The 16286-nt window shown below is 40.8% G+C and overlaps 1 protein-coding gene across 1 annotated transcript; it reads left to right on the top strand.

Annotated features, from left to right (window-relative positions):
* Positions 1-3699: 3699 nt before the first annotated feature.
* LOC137496418 (putative C-type lectin domain family 20 member A) lies at positions 3700-7643 on the top strand. The gene is made up of 3 exons (XM_068223511.2): positions 3700-3731; positions 4080-4948; positions 6602-7643. The coding sequence occupies exon 2, from the start codon at positions 4214-4216 to the stop codon at positions 4943-4945; it is 732 nt and encodes a 243-aa protein (XP_068079612.1). The 5' UTR covers positions 3700-3731; positions 4080-4213; the 3' UTR covers positions 4946-4948; positions 6602-7643.
* The last annotated feature ends 8643 nt before the right edge of the window (positions 7644-16286 follow it).

Genomic DNA, 16286 nt, shown 5'->3' with positions numbered 1-16286 from the left:
CAACACTCTTATGAAGATGATTACAGTGCCTTATAATAAAAAGTAAGCATGCAAACCATGTATGAAGACCCTCGCTGCATGAATATCTACAGAATGATGATCAATGTTTTTCCAAGTTATACTATAGATTACTGTAGTAGAATAAAAGTGCAAAGAAACAAAACTCCCTATATGTAGACATGCACTATGGGAATTTAAGGGCGCACTATGCACGTCTCAGCACTAGAGGTCGCTTATTGAAAACACCACTGAAACAAAAGATGCTCTGGATTCACTCAAGTTTTTTAAGGTAAGTGGTTGCAAACAATTTATATGGGCTGAATTTACACAAACAAATTAAGATTAATATTACTAAATTAGATTTGCTTAAATACAAATTAAGGCCTATTTAAACTGTTTACAACCAGTTACCTTAAAAAATGTGTAAATTCAATGAATTTTGTTGTTCTGTGAATGACAGCAACATACTGATGCCACAGAGTTGTCGACTTCAATAGCTGATGTATGGGAGATGTTTTTAGATGCTGTAATGATGTAGACTTTATGTTAGAAATATAATATCCAAACAGCTACTCGCCTCTCTAATAAAGCATGCAAAAACAGCCCTGATCTCTTTAAATCTGCAGCCAATCTTTGTCCTTGTAATGCCACTGCAATATTCATCCTCATTGTTCCTCTCCATTCTTTGGGGTTTAATTGTTTTAAAGCCATTTTTAGGTCAATATTATTCGCCCCTTCAGCAATATTACTGTTAGATTGTCTCCAGAACAAACCACTGTTATACAATGCCTTGCCTAATTACCCTAACTTTACCCTGATTACCCTAGTGAAGCCTTTACATGTCACTTTAAGCTGAATACTAGTGTCTTGAAGAATATCTAGTCTAATATTATGTGCTGTCATCATGGCAAAAATTAGTTATTAAAACTATAATGTGCAGAAATGTGATAATCAAATCTGCTCTCCGTTAAAAAGAAATGGGGGTAAAATCTACAGGAGGGGCTAATAATTCAGGATGGCTATTATTTCTGACTTCCACCGTATGTCTGTACATCAAGCAGATTCAACAGGCCTAAGTTCAATAAAGATACTCTTCCAGACTCTGGTTGTGCGCTGACTGATCTACCACAACACATCTTTATTGGTTTGATGGGAAACTGGAGACTTTGCGTTTGCGTTTGTGATGTCAGGTGTGATGGCACATCATTTACATTCATTCATTCATTCAAAGCAAATCGTTTTCCTTTGAAACAAAACAAGGGAGGAATAGAAATGTTTGCAAGGAAAATAGCTGATGTATTATCTTACAGCAGATGTGTATTTGCCTAGTGTGTGTAATGTAGCAATCTGCTGAACTTTGGAGAACTTTCACTTGTAAAAAGCAGCAGAGTCATCCAATCATCCACAACACATGAGGCTTAATGCTTTGGAATGATAATTATTAATTTGTGAAAAGCACTTCACAAATTAACTTGAATTGAACTGAACACACACACACATCAGGGATCACAAGCGTATGATGGTGCAATATTAAAGGATATGGCAGGGCAAGGCAAGGCAAAGGCAAGTTTATTTATATAGCACATTTCATACACAGTGGCAATTTAAAGTGCTTTACATAAACAAGAATAAACAAGACAAGTTTAGGAACATAAAATGCAGACAATAAAAATTATTAAAAACAAATTAAAATGAGTTAAAAATATAAGACCCAATTTATTACAAGCTGATCAGGCACAGAGAACACCCACCATTAATCAGCTTTCGGCACTTTGCATGTGTTTTATAATTTTCTAATTGCAAAGTTCGGATAGGATAGGATAAAATCAGGAAATAAATATCAGTATATAAATATTAGGACAGGATATAATCAGCAAATATGGTGGGTAAAACTATGAGAAGCAGAGCTCAGATAATGGGACTTGGAGGTATACTAATGTTTGTTCTTAACTGTTTAGTTTGATTTATTTTTACTGTCTGTTTAGAGCAATGTTGTAGCACATTTTTCCCCAAGACAAATTTCCTCTCGGGGACAAATAAAGTTTATCCTAACCTATCCTAATGTGTCAGTCAATGCCTTGGTAACGTAATGTAACGTAAACAGTGATATGGACGATGATTAAATATTTCTGTTTTTTGGGACTCCTTTTTGTCTGATATTCACATCTTTGAATAATAAATAAAAAGTACTTTACCTCCTGTTTTTACAGAATCTGGTAGTCATGTGATTGTGAAATGAATCTGGCATGTGAAAGATGTGACGTGGCCGAGTATGGTGACCCACACTCGAAATTTGTACTTCGCATTTAACCCATCCACGTGCACACACAGCACACCCAGAGCAGTGCTGCATAGCCCGAGGAGCTGTTGTGGGTTCAGTTTCTTGCTCAAAGGACTAACTTCAACCCAACCTTCACAGATGTCAATGTCTACACCTACACAAACCCTAAACCAACCCTCACAGTTATTAACATCTACATCTTCCCCAAGTTTAAACCCAACAATCACCATTATTAATGTCTACAGCAGGGGTCACCAATCCTGGTCCTTGAGGGCTGGTGTCCCTGCAGGGTTTAGCTCCATCTTGCCTCAACACACCTGCCTGGATGTTTCAAGTATACCAAGTAAGAGCTTGATAAGCTTGTTTAGGTGTGTTTAATTAGGGTTGGAGCTAAATTCTGCAGGACACCGGCCCTCCAGGAACAAGTTTGGTGACCACTGGTCTACACCTTCCCCATTACTAAAGCCAACCAAAGCAGTTATTAATGTCTATCCTTACCTGAAACCTAAACCTCACAGTTATTAACATATACATCTACCCCAAACCTAAACCCAACCAAAACAGATATTATGTCTACACCTACCTCAATCCTCAACCCAATCAAAGCAGTTAAAACCTAAACCCAACCTTCACAGTTATAAACATCTACACCTACCCCAACCCTAAACCCAACCATCAGTTATTACCATCAACACCTATCAAAACCCTAAACCCAACCCTCACAATTATTATTGTCTACATCTACTCAAACCCTAAACCCAACCTTCACAGTTATGAACATCTACACTTACCCAAACCCTAAACCCAACCAATCCAGTTAGTAATGTCTACACTTACCCAAAACCCAACCCTCACAATTATTATTGACTACATCTACTCCAACCCTAAACCCAATCAATCCAGTTATTAATGTCTACACTTACCCTAAACCCAACCCTCACAGTTATTAATATCTACATCAACTTCAACCCTAAACCCAAGCCTCACAGTTATGAACATCTACATTTACACCTACCCCAACCCTAAACTCAACCATACGTTGCTTTGGAAAGTAACCATAGTTGGAAGACGCAGGTTCTTAACACTGAGTTTATTTGATGGTCAAACTTTAGGCTCATCAGAAATAAATGATTTGACACAGATAATGGTTTGGCACATACCGTCATCTCACCCAAGGCCACATTTGCAAAATCAGATGGGTTGATTAAGTATTAAAGAATATGATGACACCCAGACCTTCACCTCTGTCAAAAAGGCCTTGAGGCAGTCCATTTGTCCAGTGTCATATGTGTACCAATAAAAATACAGCCCGGATTTACTAAAATCAATCCAAGAGTGAGCTTATACAGTAAATGGAAAACAACAACGAGGCCAAAATAGAGCCCTGGGGAACTCAGATGTGATGAGTCTGTCAGGTCAGTGTCTGTAGATCTGGCTACCACAGAGGATGGTGAGTAAATGTTTTCTTTCTGCGCCACTGCTTGTAAAGGCAAATCTCTGCCAGCTGGTTTGGCTAGATAAAGATTTCACGATTTGCTTTGCCGGATTTAATTTGCATTTTTGTATTTGGGAAAAACTATCCCTTTAGATATGCAATACACAATCAACCTGCAAGTCAGATGGTGACTTGGTGAACATATATTGTGATGGTGATTTTGAAGGGTATAGTCAAACAAAACACCACTTGTATTGGTTTGTTATGAGAACCAAATCTGAGACTATATTCAAACTGGCCAGTGCTTCCTCAAATGTTCTTAATGCCAGATTTACCTGTCCACTGTTGTGTCTGTGTGTAAAGGTGTGCTGTGATTGGACTCACTGTCACCCTCTTCAGCGATTGGCTGCAAGTGAGTTTAAGTAAGCGAGAGTCCGGAGAGAGTAAATTCAGTCTTCAACTTGAGCTGAGCACTGAAAATAAAACACTGACCGAAGATGAAGACGACACTCGCTGTGCTGCTCCTCACAGAGCTCTACACGCTCTCCTCTGCTCTCAGCAAGCAACATTTCTTTGTGGATGATGAGAAATCATGGAGTGATGCTAAACAACACTGCCAAACCAACTATAACGACCTCTCCACCTTCATCAACGACAGCGAGAAACAGCAGTTTCTGGATGATGCAGTTAATCAAACGTCTGACGCCTGGGTCGGACTCTACAATGAATACGGAGTCTGGAAGTGGTCAAGAGATGAAATCGCGACACAAATCGACTGGGATAGCGAACAACCAGATGGACAACATGAAGACTGTGCCTTTCTACACAAAGATCATAAGAAAATGCATGATGAAAAATGCAATAAAAAACAAAGATTCTTCTGTATGACCAAGTCTGTACTGATGCCAGAAACTAAGACTTGGGAAGGAGCTCTGGAACACTGTAGACAGCATTACAATGATCTGGCAAGTCTGAGCTCACAGCTCAGGGTAAACTCTGCTCTACAGGGAATCAGCCAGGCTCAGACTGAGTATGTGTGGACGGGTCTGCGCTTCCTAGCAGGAGATTGGAGATGGATCAGTGGTGATGATCTGGACCATACGGTCTGGCCGGTGACGGGTCAACCCTCATGTCCTGCTGTGAACCTGCGCTGTGGAGCCGTGCACAGGCAGACAAGGGTTTGGATGGCCAGAGACTGTGAGGAGAGTCTCAACTTTCTTTGTCAGTAGAAGGTATGTGCCTTTATCCGATTTCAAAGTGTGTGTGAAATCAAAATTTACAATGTTTATTTTGCTAATGCACATTGGTCTTCTTTAGGTGAGCGAATAATGTGTACAAGTTAGTCCATTACAATAAGACTGTAATCTTCAGTTTGAGCGTCTGCTTCTGAGTTTGGATTGGCTCCTTCTCTGATGATGTCAGTTTGATGCTTCCGCCACAATATTCTTAGCCACGCCCCTCTTGCTTTAGTTTGGAAAAAATGTCAAGTTTTAAAAAACGTATAGCTCACCCTAAATTACTGATAGCTCTTTGCTAAATGACTGGTAGCCCCGCCCTAATGGATTTATAGTTTCACCCTAAAGGACTGGTAGCCCCACCCTAAATGACATAGCTCTGCCCTAAATGACTGACAGTCCCACCCTGAATGAATGATAGCCACGCCCTAAATGACTAATAGTCCGGCCTTAAATGACTGACAGCCCCACCCTAATGGACTTATAGCTCTGCCCTAAATGACTGGTAGCCCCACCCTAAATGACATAGCTCTGCCCTAAATGACTGACAGTCCCACCCTGAATGAATGATAACCACGCCCTAAATGACTAATAGTCCGGCTTTAAATGACTGACAGCCCCACCCAAAATTACTGATAGCCACACCCCAAATGACTGATAACTCTGTCCTAAATGACTGATAGCCCCTCCCTAATGGACTTTTAGCCACACCCTAAATGACTGATAACTCTGTCCTAAATGACTGATAGCCCCACCCTAATGGAGTTATAGCTCTGCCCTAAATGACTTATAGCTCCGCCCTAAATGACTGACAGCCACGCCCTAAATGACTGACAACTCTGTCCTAAATGACTGGTAGCCCCACCCTAAATGACTTATAGCTTCGCCCTAAATGACTGACAGCCACGCCCTAAATGACTGACAGTACTACCCTGAATGAATGATAGCCACGCCATAAATGACTAATAGTCCGGCCTTAAATGACTGATAGCCTCACCCAAATTTACTGATAGCCCCTGTCCTAAATGACTGATACCCCCACCCTAATGGACTTATAGCTCTGCCCTAAATGACTAATAGTCTCGCCTTAAATGACTGATAGCCCCATCCAAAATTTCTGATAGCCCCGCCCAAGTGGACTGATAGCTCCGCCCTAAAGGCGTTCCATATGACTAGAACTGAAGAAAAGAGCTTTCTTAGGTTTCAGCTTGAAATTATTAGGGCAAAGTTAATTTCTACAAAATAATGAAATGCACAGGTACATCGTTTATAACAAACATATTTTGATTACACACAGATATAGATGCAGTGGCTATGATATTTGAGCCTTTGCTGATAATTAACTTATTGCTAATTTTATGTGTAGACCAGGGCTTCTCAAAATTCGGACTTCGGTCCGGATCCAGACTGCGAGGGTATTCAAAAAATAAATAGTGTTGACTTGTGATGCATGTGATGGATGTTTAGTATTTTAGTTATGTGATATCAATTGTTGCGGACATTTGACCTTAATAAAAATTCAGATTTGCACTTATAATGTAGACATTAAGAACCCCTGGTGTAGACCATCTTTTTTATTATGTATTTAGATATACTGAGTGACTAGCCGAGTGTACTGGCTTAAACACAAATTTTTATTTGTCACTACAGATCCAGCCTATATGCTGCGCCGGCTTCACTGGACAAAGCAGAGCACTCCAAAATATGGGTTTAACCCTCAAACAAGGAAGACCACTGTATGAATGAGAAGATACATGCAGCTTCTATATATATATATATATACACACACACACACACACACACACACAAGTGTTTCCCAGTACTTGGTTGGAGCTGGAAGAGCATCTGCTGTGTAAAACATATGCTGGAATAGTTTGCAATTTATTCCCCTGTGGCGACCCCTGGTGAATAAGGGACTAAACCGAAAGAAAATCAATAAATGAATGTGTAGCTCCACCTGCAGGTCATAATAGGTCGCTTTTAAAATATTATATACCTATATAACCTAACTGCAGGCAAAAAAAAAAAATAAATAAATAATGAAATGAGATTATTGCTCTAGACTGCTTACAGATACTGATCAATACAAATGCAGACCCTGCTACTACATACATATGACCACAGTGTATTTAAATATACCTAATAAAAGAACTGTGCAAAAAAATGCAACAAAATCCCTTTAAAATGTTCCATAGCTTTGACAATATTTGTGGTATTGTTCATATATGCTCAGTTTAAGGCACTATATTTTCACACTGAAACCATTTTACCCAATAGTATGAAGCTGCAGGCCCGGAGACCCAACCGCACGCTCAGAACTGCTCGCTCAGACGGCTAGACCTGCACTTCCAGACCTTCACAGTGGCACCTGCTGTTTAAAAGATCGACTAACCTGATTTCAGCTGCTTCTAAATTGTAATTTAAACTATTTTTTCTACTATAAAATATTAGGCTGTGATTGAATAGATTATTATATGAAATAATAAACGTACTAGATTTTTGATTTAATACAATAATTCTATTGTATTTTTATTAATTGTATTTGTAAATATATATTGTTCAGTTGCTTCAATATTTTCAAACATTTGTTGTTGTTGTTGTTGTTGTTTTTATCATTATGGATTTAGCACTGTTTCGTATTGAGTTGAGGGAATGAATATTATCTTCATATACAATAAATTTCTTCACATACAATTATAGTACTCTAGATAATTTTCTCACAACCAACTTTATTTTTGTGTATTTTTTCATAAGGTCCTACAAGTCAAGTTGCAAACAATGCATGGAAAAATGGTGAAAAATAATAATTGGATTAATAATTATTTTTTTACGTAGAAAATAACATATAAAATAAATGCTTTACATTCTTATTGGGGAGATTTTTCATTTCTAGAGCAAAAAAACTGGAAATATCTGCAGTCTTTGGTACACTGTATTAGTGTTGGCAGAGACCCACTTTTAATAAAAAAAAATTTGTTTTGATTTCACCTAATAGAGCTCATATTGTAAATTCTATGTAAATTTAATTGATATTTTGATTTCCAAAAAACATGTTTGTAATCATTACATAACTTGTAAATAATTGATAAACTGTCATTGTGTTACTGTTATTGTCTTAGGTAGCACTCTTAGATAGATAATACAGAAATACGTACAGTAGACCTATACAGCACTAAAATATGTTACAAATAATAATTGTGCTATAAATTATAGGCTGCATTTTATTTTAACATTTTTACTTTAAAGTTTTTTTTCTTTTTATTTTGCCAGAAAACATTGCTAGAAAATTGTCCCAGAATGGTACAATAATAGATAAAATAAGAGCAAGCTGTAAATATCATAAAATAATGCTCTTTTGACACAAATTTTGATCAAATCAAACACTGAAATAATTCTCTGTTAGTGTAATATTTTACACCACATTGATTTATGCCATAAAACTTGATAATTTTCAGGAATCGCTTTAATAATCAATAACCTTACTGGCGTTTCTGATGTTGCTACTTGCTAGAAAGTGCTGGTCTGAGTGTGCAGTTGGGTCTCCGTACCTGCCGCTTCACCCAACCCAACAGCAGGGGGCACTGTCTGGTCTGGAAGTGCAGGTCTGTGCGCGCAGGTCTGAGCGTGCAGTTGGGTCTCCGGGCCTGCAGCTTCCCCTTACTCATTTTACCTGCAGCAAAAGAATATAAACCCTTTCAGCCTGTCTCACCTCTTCTTCTCCAGCAGGGGGCGGAGCTGCACCAGAATAGAAGTTCTTAATGACCATATTTGGGCAAACAGGACATGATTGTTCGAGCATTCTCTTAGAACTTTGAATTGTGTGTAAGGCCAAATCCCAGTTATATTTTAGTACCCCTTCTCCTTCCCCTTGGCCCTTAACACCAAGGGTAAAGGATCACATGTCATCACAATCTCTTGCTTCATATAAGATCAACCATGGCGACTGCTGTAGTTACTCCAGTTGTGTTATTTGTCAGTATTCATCTTCTTGAGATCACTGAAGGCATATATCATGTAATCCTTACGATCTAATGTGGCCACAAGCTCGTAACCATACTGTGCATTTACACCGTGGCCATATTCATCTATGCAAACACACCGAAACAACATTAATATTACAGCAGACACTGTAAAAGCTCATTCACAGCCACTAGACTTTTCTGACAGGGGATTCGAGAGTCATCGTGTGTCAGAATGTTGTGGGACTGCTGTACACGAGTTATGATTATAGATTATAGATCGGCAAATTTAGCGGCTTCTACTCTAGCTGGATTTTTTATGACGGTGAAACACGAGTGTGGTTATGAATGCATTAAAACATGTGCTTGTTTGCCCCTTGGTTTCGAGTGTGGTACTGAAAAAAATCTCTCTTTCAAGGTTTATCTAGCCCTTCCCCTCAGCCTCCGGGTGCTCCGGTTTCCCCCACAGTCCAAACACATGCGGTACAGGTGAATTTGGTAGGCTAAATTGTCTCTAGTGTATGAGTGTGTGTGGATGTTTCCCAGAGATGGGTTGCTGCTGGAAGGGCATCCGCTGCGTAAAAACTTGCTGCATAAGTTGGCGGTTCATTCCGCTGTGGCAACCCCGGATTAATAAAGGGACTAAGCCGACAAGAAAATGAATGAATGAATGAACATGAGTTGTATGCAATTAGATTTGTGCTAATAAGCACTATTATTTTCAGCTGTGATGCATGTGAGGACACGTCCCTGACAAACACACATTTACATCCACTCACAGCTCACTTAAAAACCAAATGCACATCTAATCATCCAAAACTAAGTGAGGAAGCCATGCAAAGATGTGTGGGTGCAAAATAAATGATATTTATTAGGAGCATAACAGCAAGAAGGTCTCTGGTTCGAGCCTCGGCTGGGTCAGTTGGCTTTTCTGTGTGGAGTTTGCATGTTCTCCCTGTGTTGGCGTGGGTTTCCTCTGGTTGCTCTGGTTTCCCACACATGCGCTATTGGGGAATTGGGTAAGATAAATTGTTCCTAATGAATGAGTGTGTATGGGTGTTTCCCAGTGATGGGTTGCAGCTGGAAGGGCATTGGCTGCGTAAAACATATGCTGGAATAATTGGCAGTTCATTCCCCTGTGGTGACCCCAGATTAATAAAGGGACTAAGCCGAAAAGAAAATGAATGAATGAACATTAGGAGGATTTTCATGGTGCAGTTCAAAGCATTTCATTCATTTTCTTTTTGGCTTAGTCCCTTTAATAATCTGGGTTCGCCACAGGGGAATGAACCGCCAACTATTCCAGCATATGTTTTACAAAGCGAATGCACTTCCAGCTGCAAGCCATCACTGGGAAACACCCATGCACTTATACACTATGGACAATTTTAGCCAACCCAATTCCCTTATAGCGCATGTGTTTGGACTGTGGGGGAAACTGGAGCACCTGGAGGAAACCCATGCCAACATGGGGAGAACATGCAAACTCCACACAAAAACACTGAATTGACCCAGCCGAGGCAACCTTCTTGCTGTGAGCTGATTGTCCTACCCACTTCACCACATCGACGCCCAACTGGAATACATTATATATAAAAATGATGAGGAATACATTAAATAATATTCAAAAAGTCAAAGACGCTGGAAAACTGAAGAATCTGTAGCATACGAAAGATTTTCTGAAGAACACAGGCCATGCACAGACATGCTGTGTTCAGTTACATCGTGTTTTTTGCAGATCTGTATGAACAGGGTACATTTAGTGTGCTTTCACATCTGTAGTTCACTTCATTTGGTCCGGACCAAGCGCAATAAATGATCATTGTTGCATCTTCTGCCGTCTTTGGGTGGTTTTCACACCACACTGCTGGCTTTGGTCTGAACCAGTTAAAACGAACCAAAATGCAGTCACATGACCAAATCCACATCTCTCATTGGCCAGATGTTGTTGAACATATTTCCTAAACTGCTTATTGATTGGTCAGAATTCACGTGCGGGAAAATGCCAACAACAAACAAGTAAACAAACCGGCAGACACAAAATGTGTTTTTTACTCTGGAGGGACGACTGCGCTGGCTGATTGTATCCCTGCTTTAGACAAACTTTAAATTTCAAGAATCAAGCGCGGCCGCGGCTGGAAAACAAATGTTTTAATGCATCACTCGTCACTTCAGGAGGAGGCGTGAATTAATTTAGCTAAACTGCGACATGCTCATCTTGCGTAAACATTACCAACGATCCATCAGCTAATGTTTTCCCCTCTCTCTCTCTCTCTCTGTTGGTAAAGCGCTGTCAACAAATATTCTTCCTCCATATCCCATAATGCACAGCGCATCGGCCTACGGCAGCTGAATTAGTCCAATAGGCGCAGTACTTTTTGCGGTTGGACCTGTTTTAGTACGGATCACATTCTCACCACAAACGAACTAATTCAGGGTTTGTTTGAAAGTGTACAGAGAGCACCTCTTCAAGCAGGTCTCGGTACGGTTATTTGGTCTGCTTTTGGTGCGCACTCGAGTACGATTGCTGCATTCTCACCTGCCCAAACCAACCACACCAAAAGGGGAAACCAACTCTAGTGCAATTCAATCAACCCAAGCTCATTCTGGAAACGTAGCCCCGTTTCTGGAGACCGCAATTTACAAGGTCGGAGGTACGTATGGCCACGTTTTTTTTTATTTTTTATCGAGCGAACGCTGCGGGGCAGTGTGACGCTGTTCCGCTCCTCCTCTTTGCGCTCGCCGGCTGACGGCTCGCCTCCGTGTGGAGGGCTTTCCCGCCTCAACCAGTTTGTCCGCTTAGCTCGCAGGGTTACATCGGCGGAGACCCGGAGGGAAGAGGAGCTGGCCACGGCAATGACCGGGATCGAGTCCGGGGAAGAGCGGTTCCAGAAATCAGGTAAGATGAAAAACTGAATCCAAATAAATAAAAGCGAATGAGTTCGCGACGGGGCGAGATCCGAAAACGCGGTCAAAATCAGACGAGGGCTTTTGCTTTTTTTCTGGACAGCTTTTGCAAATCGTTGCTTGGGTTTAGGGAAGGAGGAGGAGGAAGTCGATCGTTCAGTCATTCAGCAAGTCAGTCAGACGGACGGTCGCTCTACAGCGGCCTCCGGCGGCTTTTCACGCGAGAACAGTGCTGGCGCGAACGGAGCGCGCTCCCGAGAGGCGTCCGAGGCGCACAGCAGCCTCTTGCAGATTCGTGTAAACAAAAACTGCTCGAATACGTACCTCCCGAGACTAAGTTTCCACAATGAGCCCGGGCTGGATTCAATCGAACTAAATAAGGCAGGTGTGAAAGCACCCTTAGACATGGCCGTCCCCACAGATAACTTTACCAAATCTTTTTTGCTTTCGTTTGAGTACATCCTTGAGTAAAAGTACTCTTATTTAATCACGTTGGCTCCTACATCAGTCTTCTCACCTCATTAGCTGCAGCCCAGCCCAAAGGCAAATGCTCGTCAGTGTGTTTGAATGCGATTCTTATTCTTCAGTAGATCTGCTTTGCATTTCCACTGAACACATCTCATTAATCCTTGTGAAAACACTAAAATAATTTGAAATGAAGTTCTCTCGAGTTTACAGAGACTAGCATGCGGGAAAAAGTCTTTATTTGTGTCTGTTTGAGGGATTTAGCTGACTAAACATCATTGGATTTGCTCTTCAGTGTTTACATTACACTGAACTGAACTTCAACTGTGGAAACTGGACTGAAGCTGTCTCAATTTACTAGAACTTTATCTATGTTAGGCTACTTTGGCACAATCTGGTAACACTTTATTTCGATGGTCCATTTGAGTATTAGTAGACTGTTTGCTTAATATCTGCTGCTCCTTCAACAGACATTTAACTGACTATGGGAAACTTTGCAAGTACATGCCAACTTACACTAACCCTAACCCCAACCTAACAGTCTACTAATAATCTAATGAGAATTGGCTGGCATGTAGATGCAATGTAACTTAAACTCAACAAACGAACCATCAAAATAAAGCATGACCCAATCTACATTGTAAAAGCACTACAGAAATAAAGATGAATTGAATTGAATCAAGGGTAACATCCAAACAAAATCAGCGACTACAGATTGTAGATGATTTATTTTCATTGCTTCTACCGGTGCACATTTGACTTGATAGTTCATTTAAGGTTTGTTTGTTTGGTTAAACGCACCTGATTTGTTGGTTCTGCCTGTAAAGGTGTGCTGTGATTGGTCACTGCAGCCTCACTCTCTTCAGTGATTGGCTGCATGTGAGTTTAAGTAAGCGAGAGTCAGTGATGTGCGGTTCAGACTTCAACTTGAGCTGAGCACTGAAAATAAAACTCTGAGTGAAGATGAAGACGACGCTCGCTGTGCTGCTCCTCACAGAGCTCTACACGCTCTCCTCTGCTCTCGTTAAGCAGCATTTCTTTGTGAACGAGAAGAAGACGTGGGCTTTTGCGAAAGTATACTGCAGCATTCACTATAATGAACTCTCCACCTTCGTCAACGAGAGCGAGGAGCAGCAGTTTCTGGAAGATGCCGCTGATCAAAAGTCTGACGCCTGGGTTGGACTCTACAAAGAGTCAGGAGTCTGGAAGTGGTCAAGAAATGAAAACGCGACATATATCAACTGGGACAGCAACCAACCAGAAGGTGCCGACTGTGCTTTTCTACACAAAGCCCATAAGAAGCTAAACGACATAGCGTGCACTAATAAATACGGCTTTTTCTGTATGAACCTGTCCGTGTTTGTTCTGGTGCAGCAGAATGAGACTTGGGAGGGAGCTCTGGACTACTGTAGGCAGCATTATTATGATCTGGCCAGTCTGAGCTCGGAGAACAGGATGAGTTCGGCTTTAGAGAGAGTCAGCAATGCTCAGACTGAGAACGTGTGGACGGGTCTCCGATATCTAGCAGGAAATTGGCTGTGGGTCACTGGAGATGTTCTGGACTACACCGCCTGGCCTGAGACGGGACAACCTAAGTGTCCGGCTACAAACCTCCGGTGTGGAGCGCTGGGCAAAAAAACGAAAGAATGGACATCCAGAGACTGTGTGGAGAAGCTCAACTTCATGTGCTCTATGAAGGCAAACACCTGAAGAGCCGACTGCTGTTTGCTTAACGCTGATGGTTTTAGTTGACGTAGGCTTTCCAGATAAAGATTGTAGATTTGTTTACATTTAGTAGATTCTTTTGTCTGAAGTGACGTACAGTTGAGGAGGCATTCAGCGATTCAACAAGTAGAGGCAATACACACAAGAAGTGCTGAATATATACTGTCAGTGCTCAGAGAATTACAAGCTAGAACTTTATAGAGAGAAGACTGCTCCAGCAGGTGGTTTGTCAAGCCCACTCACCTGCGTGAGGCACACTTCCTAAATAAATACACTATGTTTTTTAGATTAATGAATTCAGTCAGCAGGTATGTTTGGTCACTGTATTTTGATGGTGTGTTTGTTGAATTTAAGTTACATTGCATCTACATGCCAACTAACTCTCGTTAGATTATAAGTAGACTGTTAGGGTTGGGGTTAGGGTTAGTGTAAGTTGACATGTACTTGCAGTGCTTAATTTGATAATTGCGAGGTCCTGGAACAGATCAGTGCAACAGGTGGAGAGGATACGTCACGGACGAAAGTGAAGATGGGAGGGGGCGTTGGATGGCGGAGGGTTGTTGCGGATGAAAATGAAAAGGGTTGGAGAGTCATAGAAGAAAGTGAAAGTGAACAGTGGATGGGGCAGGAGGGCGGTTGAGGAGGGGGATTGGTAAAATGAGGTGCCGGATCAGATTTCAGAGGTGTGTGCTGGTACAAATTAAGCCCTTTGTACTTGCAAAGTTTCTTATAGTCAGTTAAATGTCTGTTAAAGGAGTAGTATGAACGGATATTAAGCAGACAGCCTACTAATAGTCAAATGGACCATCAAAATAAAGTGTTACCCTAAGTTCTTTTAATAGCAAGTTCATTTGTATGAATAAAAGAGTATAAAAAGAGGCGCCTAACTCTAATCCCACCCCTCATTAGGTTGCAGACATCCCACGACTCCTGGAAGTTCCGAGAGTCTCCCGCAAATGCATAGAGACTAGAGCTGTGGTCGGGCCATAAAAGTTAGGCCCTATAGGGCCCAAGCCTGACAGAATTCGACCAGAGCCGACAAATACAGCTTTTTAAAAGCCTGAATCCGTTTACAGCCCGTGCACATGCACACAGCTCTTTTGCCTTTTTTAAAGAATGAGTCGTTTATACTGTACGTATCTTAAAATAATTTATTCATAACAAACGTAGGCTATAGGCCACTTAGAAGTTGGAACAAAGAAATAAAATAAGTCCTCTGTAACATCGTACATCTCCGCTCTCTAAATAGGCCTAGACACATACACTTAGCCTTTAAATTGGCCAACACACCAATAAAAATAAGTCTTTCTTAACAAATTAAATAAAAATAAAGTATAAGGGACATTTGGCAATAACGAGATTAAGATAAAGGCCCCTCCCCACTGCATCCCTCTTGCTCTTGCCCCCCCAGGCTTCACATAAATCATGTCAACCCAGTGTAAATTTGTTGTAACTAGTATGCGATTATCTGTGTAAATGGCAATTAAAAATTAAATAAAAATGTATCGATGTTGCTCCAGATTATATGTATTTATTGCTTGATTCTTTAACTTGGAAATAAAAACTTGCTGAGATTGTAGTCAAGATAGACAGCCAAAATTACACATACATACGTTCTGACCCGGTGATAAGCACATTGATTCGGCTGGCCTGGTTGGCAGAAGTGTATCCTGCGCCCTCTGGTGGATTGATGTGAGAAGAGGACGTGCTAGAGAAATTTAATACAGTTATACAGGCTAGTCATAATACAATTAATAATTATTAATATTAATAAGAATAAACAACATCATACTAATTATTAATAATAATAATAATAATAATAATAATAATAATAGGCGACGCAGTGGTGCAGTAGGTAGTGCTGTCGCCAAACACAAAAAGAAGGTCGCTGGTTCGAGCCTCAGCTCAGTTGCTGTTTCTGTGTGGAGTTTGCATGTTCTCCCTACATTCGCGTGGGTTTCCTCCGGGTGCTCCGGTTTGCCCCACAGTCCAAACACATGCAGTACAGGTAAATAGGGTAGGCTAAATTGTCTGCAGAGTATGAGTGTGTGTGTGAATGAGAGTGTGTGGATGTTTCCCAGAGATGGGTTGCAGCTGGAAGGGCATTCGCTGCGTAAAAACGTGCTGGATAAGTTGGCGGTTCATTCCGTTGTGGCAACCCCGGATTATTAAAGGGACTAAGCCGACAAGAAAATGAATGAATAATAATTAATATTAATATTAATAATAATAATAACAATAATAAGTACATTAATTTAAAATTACAACCCTTTGTATTG

Source organism: Danio rerio, chromosome 9, assembly GCF_049306965.1.
Source record: "Danio rerio strain Tuebingen ecotype United States chromosome 9, GRCz12tu, whole genome shotgun sequence".
NCBI lineage: Eukaryota > Metazoa > Chordata > Actinopteri > Cypriniformes > Danionidae > Danio > Danio rerio.
This window is presented reverse-complemented; position numbering and strand designations above follow the sequence as displayed.